This window comes from Carassius auratus, chromosome 2, assembly GCF_003368295.1.
Source record: "Carassius auratus strain Wakin chromosome 2, ASM336829v1, whole genome shotgun sequence".
Lineage (NCBI taxonomy): Eukaryota > Metazoa > Chordata > Actinopteri > Cypriniformes > Cyprinidae > Carassius > Carassius auratus.
Genome location: NC_039244.1, coordinates 29,579,657 through 29,587,043, shown reverse-complemented (window position 1 = coordinate 29,587,043; position 7,387 = coordinate 29,579,657). Strand labels below are relative to the sequence as shown.

Below are 7,387 nucleotides of genomic sequence, written 5' to 3'. Positions count from 1 at the left end.
AAGGGATTTTTACACATTTGAAGTCGCTCTAAATAATATACCTTTCCTATGCTGAGTTTGTGTGGAATTAAATGAAGTGTTTACACTCATTATGTGGAGAACTTAACATGTGAATTACTTACATTTAACCCTAACCCTGCCATACTCGTAATCATACTTCAAACCCATTAGCAGTAAATCCAGAACATCATGTGTTTAGACAGTAAATCGTGTATGTATTTCGTGTTAGTAGTTAAAGCCACCTGATAATGTGTGACCAATTACACTTTCATACTATAAGCTGACGAACTGTAACTAAACCTATATATGAATGTGATCATGTTTAACAAAATATAAACACAATGTATGCACAAGCATCATCGTATCACAATGACATCATTTAATACCATTAAATACAATTTTTCAAAGGACTTAAAATCAAAAATATTACTTAAACTCATGATTTTCTAATTTCTTTATAAAAGATAACAAAGTATAGCATAACATCCAGACTGCTCTTCAAAGAGTGAAGGTTGATGTTTGTTTGAGTCGATTTAATCCCAAAGCTACACATACATTAATCAGCTGTAACACAGTAAATAAGGTGAAGTCTACCTAACGTCTGTCAATACGTTACACAACTATTTACTTGTAAAAGTGAGTAATATGAACTCCTCAGCTCTGCTGTGATGTCATCACCGAGTGGAACAACATACTATAAACTTAAATCATGATCCACCCTCATCTTCACCACAAGCTCCGCTCTTCGGCACAATGGTAACCACAAAAACACAATCTAGAAACTCTTTAAATGTCAAACACAATAGCATTAAACACCAACAGGGTTTTCCCTTTACTCAGACTAACACATTTTACTCTTCCAGCCCTTTATGCAGAACATGCAGGAGACTCAAAATCCACTGCCCAGTTTCAGTTAATGCTTCAAAAATCGCTAAAACTTTACTTAAAGCATTATAAAAGTAATGTATATTAATGCATTATGCACCATATAACGCATCGTATGATCTCATGAATAACTGTAACCACAGTTGGGATATCTATTCGCTACAGGTTTATAAAATCAAAAGCATTAGAACACATGACAAACAAACCTAAAATATCAGAATGCATTCGACCCCGATTATTTATGAAAAGATGCAATGCATTGCAATTGTAGATTATAAATAACTTTATAATGCATTATACATACACCTTCATAACGCTTCAAGTGAAGTGTTAGCAAATTGTACATATGTCAGTAGACTGGAGACAGTTAAAGTAGAAACAAAATGACTCAATTTAACAAGCATGACAAATTATTATTATTTTACAGTGTGAGGATGCTTGTGAGAGACAACTGTTTTGGAGAGTGTTCTGAATCGCTCTCTTTGAGTGATTTTAGGTGACTGTGTTGGAGGTTTACACTATGGCATGTGCGGAGACAGAGAACGTGAGCGCAGCGGCTGGATGTTAGCATCTCCGCTACTTCCTGTACTTCCACAAACAGCAGCGTCTAGATCCTGGTCGTCTAGATCCGGCTCCTCGGGCAGCGGCGGAGCTCCGGGGGCTCCAGGTTTGGGCAGACTCGATGAGACGGTGGAGGACACGTTCATGCTGCCAGTCCCTCCACAGACCGACAGAGCCTCGTTCACTCGACCCGAGCCATAACGCAGGTTAAAGGACGCCGTGGCCACAGACGACGACTGACTTCCTTCGCCTTCGGGATGATAACACATAGTGGAATACTTGTCGTAGTCCGAGTCCATTTTGGAGAAGTCATTGGTTGCTCCTTTTGTGATTGAATAACCTGAATTAGCTGAGGACCCTGCTGCAATACAAGAAAACATTAGAAACTATACGGCCAGAAAATCAAGGCCAGATCTTTTTAACCCATTGTTTGGCAGCATCAACTTATCTTTTTAAGTGTGTAGAAGTCAGTCCTAAACGCACTACAAGTGGATGGTTTAATTTTAACAATAATGTTAGCCATTTGAGTCTTAAAGGAAGTTAAATGAATAAATACACATAACATACACATAACTTTACTTTGGAAACCAGATCTAACTATTAACTAACTAGTAGTATTTTGCCTCAAAAAAAAAAAAACTCCTGATTTGCTGCTTATTAATAGTTGGTAAGATAGTTGTTAAGTTTAGCCATCTAGAATATAGTCATGCAGAATTAGACATTAATATGTGCTTTATAAGTACAGCCAAAATACTAGTCACATGCATGCTAATAAACAACTTGTTAATAGCCAGAATTGTCCCTTAAGCTAAAGTGTGTTGGCATTCCTCTTTACCTTTTAAAGCTTCCAGTCGCTCGTTTTTCACGCGCTGCACCTCATCAGTGATCTTTGCGATGATGAAGTTGAGAGTTCGGCCCCATTTGATGGACTCTATGAGCACGTCTAGCCCCCGAGGGTTTTCTGCGAGTATATCCAGCAGCTTGCTGGTGCGTCTCCCTCTCGTGGTTCGGCAGCTGATCTCTTCTGTGTCCTCTCTGGTCAGGATTTTCTTTGAGCGCAAGTAATCAAAGTGCCGCTCGGCAATGATCTTATCCACCAGGTACGGCCGTAACCTGTCTATGGCCTACAGTGAAAGATAAAACCCAAAGGGAATATTTAAATGATATTCATGAAGTACTATTTCTGAGACAAACAAAAGTTACAAAAATAGATTGGTGCTGCCCACACGCTGCATGTTGCAGAAGTGCTGTGGTTAACATGCGTGCAATGCACTAGTCAAAGCAAGGAGTTTTAAGAGCAAGTTCTTTGCTGGTGAGCAGTTTTCTATGGAAGCCAGTTTCCACTACAGGATAAAAAAATAAAAAATTATAATAATTTTGCTTAGCAATTTAGTGTATATATATTAAGTAAAATAGTCAGAATTTGCAGGGCTTTAACTCTCAATTGCAATCGGAATAAACTAAACTTCTAATTCTGAGAAGTTGTGAGATAGATAACTCACAATGGCAAGACAAATGTGAGAATTGTGAGATAAAGAGTCACAATTAGCCTACCTTTTTTTATTCTTAATTTCATAGCGGAAACAAAAACGCAGAATTCAGTAGAGAGTCAGAACTGTGAATTATAAACTCTCACACCAAACAAACTGTTGTATGTCATCCCAGACTACATATCCCAGCATCCATTGCACTGATTACACACAGCTGCTGCCAATCACACACCCTACATAAACCATAGACTTCCTCTCACTCACTGCTGAGCAGTGGTGGACGAAGTACACAAATCAAGTACTTGAGTAAAAGTACAGATACGTATAGTAAAATATTACTCCAGTAAAAGTAAAATACTCCTTTTTCAATTTTACTCAAGTGAAAGTACAAAAGTACTCAATTTTTTATGTACTTAGGTAAAAAAGTACTGAAAGATAGATGTTTGCAATTTTATATAGGCAACTTAATTTAATTTTATATTAGCACATACTTTTTTAATAATCCTACTGCTCAAAATACCTGGGATTTTTTCCATAATAACCACTATATGGAGTCAAGATATATTTGTGTGTATATAGCACCAGCAAGCTTGTTAGCTAGACAGTTAGCATCAGCTAACAATATTTACTTATTTTCAGTATGGTTATGAATAAACATTCATGTCTGTCTACTCGCTAGTTAATCCAAACAATATAACGTTAGCGTTGATAAACGATATAAAAACAGACGTCACATAGGACATGGTAGCATTTTAATAAAACTGTTAATATTACGGAAGCGGGGAATTTGAACATGCACAAGTTATTTTATTTAATCTGTGTTAGTTTAATGGTGTTTTTTTTTTTTTTTTACCTAAAACACAGAGGCGCTGAATGACACGCGCTCACAAGATCTCCCGGTTCTTACTGACTCGCACTTAACGGTTCATTTGAATCAGTGAGTGGTCGACTCCAGAACAGCTGCAATCGGATCATTCTAATTCGTAAACGAATCGTTTGGTGGGATTTGTGATTCAATTTAAAAAGTTTATTTTGAAAAGACTCGTTCATAATGAATCAGACACCGCTTCTGCGTGTCGGAGCATGTGATATATTATAAGGAGTAACGATATGTTTTATAAAATGTAGTGAAGTTAAAAGTAGGATTTTATGCTTTGGAATGTAGTGAAGTAAAAGTAAAAGTTACTCAAAATAAAACTACTCCAGTAAAGTACAGATACTTGAAAAATGTACTTAAGTACAGTAACGAAGTAAAGCTACTCCGTTACTGTCCACCACTGCTGCTGAGTAATGTTTAGGATATCACTGTGTTAGCGATTGCTACATCACGGAGCCAGTTCCCAGTTCTAGTTCTCAGACTAGTCTTGTTAGAACCTGATTGCCGATATTATCCATTTGCCTCACCCTCTGGATTACGTTTGCCATTGTTTGACCCACGCCTGTCTCTGGATTACTATCTGGTCTTGCTATATCTGCTATTGTTGTCGACCCTTGCCTGTTTTTGACCACGTCTGTTAAATAAAGTCTTGCGTATGGATCAGCACGCTTATAGAGGAGTCAGATGTGTTTCTTTAATAATGTATACATTTTTTTATTTTTAAATGCTTTTGTAATGTCTGTTAATTATCACAGGCTATAATAAAACAAGTAGGCCGTATACTAACACCTTATCTACATTTGGTTTGAATATGTTTTATTTGGCTATAAATATGTGACTATGTTAAAGCTCTTGTCTCTTTCTCCTTTTCCATCTCTCCAATCGTATTCTTCTCACAGCTGATCAGAGATGAGGGGATAGTGCACGCCTCCCACTTTGTCACACTTTGCTAATTTTTGTAAAAAAATAACTTATTTTTGCTTTTCAAATAAAAGAGTTACAGACTCGTTTATAGGTAATAAATAATTAATTATATTGACGATCATAATTAATCAAATAATATTTGGTTTGTTTTTTAAACTGCGGTAGATTATTTATCTCGCGAGAGTTGGCAACCGTGAACAAAAGATGATCACCACTTCTGTTTCATGCGGACTTTATTAAACTAATCTAGTACACAGTGTTTATTTTAACAGACTGTACGTTTTGTTTATTTAACATCATATTGCATAGCATATAATTTAATAGACCTCAGTCGTATGACATGAAGCCTTTCTAATCAGACCTTTCTGGCAATATTATTTATTTTTAAAGAGAAGCAGGATAAATATCCTACTCGTAGAAATAACTTAACCATTAAGTTTAATTATGATGTCAAAAATCTATCTAATCTCTATGCTATATGATATCGCGTAGCCCTCGTTTAAGTGTATTGTTATACAGATGATCCACTATCCAGAAGCGAGCTCTGCGGTAAGTAAAGCTCGAAGTCTTTCATCTTTGGCTCACCAGTGAGCTGCCACTGCTTTCACTTCCACCTCAATACAGCGATTTCGCTGGAAGAGACAATAACCTGTTCACAGACTCGTGGCATTTCGGATCTGTTTAACCCACCTTCATACACGAGATACTTACTTCCTTCTTTATATCGGCCATTTCGTCCTCCGTCAGGTGAGTAACATCCATCCTGCGGTCTGTTTGTCACCTTTTTTGAATTTTCTACCAGTTCCGGTCAGAAAAAAATCAATACTAACTCAACATTAAAGACTAGGAAAGCATGAAAAGACTGGAGTTTCATTAACATGCGATGGCGAAGCCCGAACTGGTTTTTGAGCGAACTGTCTAATAGTTCTCTTAAAGTTTAGGGGAACTACCGGATCTCAGACTTCCTTATTTACTGCACACTGACGTCACAATGCAGCGCATCACTCATCATCATCATCGTCAGTACAGCGCTTAACTGAAGCAGCGTTTCTTTACTTTAAATGCGTTTGTATTTCGAGTTTCTTTGCTACATTTCAGTGAGCTCAGATGGAAGTGAATGGCAGAACTGTTTATAGGACAGCAGCATCAGCATGTCACTTCAACATCTGCATTTCTTTGAGGTTTTTTGCACATAATGATGATGAGGCACATGGAGCTTTTCTTTGACACTTATGAACGGTTTGGCACACTTCTCTTTATTCCTTTTTATTTACATACTTGCTATTGGGCAGTTAGGGTACACTTTATTTTAAGGAGTCCTTGTTACAGTCCTGAGTAATATTAATTAACATGTATGCCTTACTTATAGTATATTTTTTTAGGGTTAGGACCAGGGTTACTTGCATGTAACTATGCATAATTAAATGTTATTATAATAGTAAATACATGTAACCTGTAACAAGGACACTTTAGAATGAAACGTTACCCTTTATTTTAATGTGTCTTTCTTACAGGGTACTTTAGGGTAAGTTGTTTGTAATTATTCATTGATATTAGTCTACTGTAGTAAGTAAATGCAACACTTAAGTGGTTGGCCTTTGTTGTACTTCTGAGTAAAAGTAGCAGACTAAAACTTACCAAAGATTCAGTCTCGGGGTAAAACACAAAAGGTATAGAATATAGAAACAGAAACAGGTAAAGAAATTATTTGCTAACAATTCATCAGAAATGTCAATGTATTTATCATTTACACACTGTTCGTTGTCTCTCAATTCATTATTTTTACTTTGAGGAATGACAAAAATGATGCATTGCTATTAATATTAGTATTTATTTTTACAGGATAGCATACATGTCATGGTGCTTTATTTGAATAAACTATGTTTAGTTGCAATAGTTCAGAAATGACACAATGTAAGAATCAGACCTATAAACAGACAATGGGCTCCACCTGCTGGGCTGTGATTTAATGCAAGGTTTTAGTTTTTTACCTTCATCATCATCATCTCATAGACTGCTGTTGCAATCAATCAATCTGCACATCATGTCTAATCTTACTAATAGCACTAATGATCATTTCTGAATTGTAATATCCTATTCATTACTAGCGTGTTACTCATTAGTGGCTCTTGGGATAGTGTTGGGGTACGTTCAGCACTTCAAATCTTCTGATATTTTTTGTCAGCCGAACCCCTTTGGCCTAAATGATTTACTGGAAGTACCCCCTGAGATTTTAAGTAATTATATTAAATAATTTAAAGTGATACTCCACCCCAAACTTACAATTTTGTCATTAATGCAGAATGGTGGTACGGTGATGTGGAGAAACACAGAAGAGATTAATTGGTGAATAAAATCGTTATTTTTGTTTTCTTTGCATATGAAAAGTACTGTCGTTGCTTCATAATGTTACGGCTAAACCAGTGTTGGTCGATATCTCTCTATCTATCTATCTGTCTATCTATTTATATATGTAGTCTGTCTATCTATCTATATATATCTATGCATTTTTCTATTTATCTATAATCTGCGCTATCTGAATACTCTCGTCTCTCTAGTCACTCTCAATGCTCTCAAAGCGGTAAATTCTCTCCCCAACGTAACTGTATTTTTTACGGTATAAAACCGTTAAACCAAAAACGGTTTTACC

At 36.3% G+C, this 7,387-nt stretch overlaps 1 protein-coding gene across 2 annotated transcripts; it reads right to left on the bottom strand.

Annotated features, from left to right (window-relative positions):
* Nucleotides 1-359: 359 nt before the first annotated feature.
* Nucleotides 360-5,793, bottom strand: LOC113039793 (B-cell lymphoma/leukemia 10-like). Of its 2 annotated transcripts, none has more exons than XM_026197899.1 (3): nucleotides 5,449-5,793; nucleotides 2,282-2,570; nucleotides 360-1,804 (listed from the first exon to the last, which is right to left on the bottom strand). In XM_026197899.1, exons 1-3 carry the CDS (start codon nucleotides 5,497-5,499, stop codon nucleotides 1,404-1,406), a joined length of 741 nt encoding a protein of 246 aa, XP_026053684.1. In that variant the 5' UTR covers nucleotides 5,500-5,793; the 3' UTR covers nucleotides 360-1,403. The 2 variants fall into 2 exon arrangements, with proteins under 2 accessions (XP_026053684.1, XP_026053681.1); XM_026197896.1 differs by having other exon boundaries at nucleotides 360-1,807; nucleotides 5,449-5,782.
* Between the last annotated feature and the right edge of the window lie 1,594 nt (nucleotides 5,794-7,387).

Bases quoted from the DNA above. Each gene is read 5' to 3' on its own strand.
- LOC113039793 (XM_026197896.1), bottom strand. From the start codon at position 5,499: ATGGATGTTACTCACCTGACGGAGGACGAAATGGCCGATATAAAGAAG. The intron at 2,571-5,448 runs GTAAGTATCTCG...CTTTCACTGTAG, and splicing joins TGGCCGATATAAAGAAGGAA to GCCATAGACAGGTTACGGCC. The intron at 1,808-2,281 runs GTAAAGAGGAAT...CTTGTATTGCAG, and splicing joins GCGACTGGAAGCTTTAAAAG to CAGGGTCCTCAGCTAATTCA.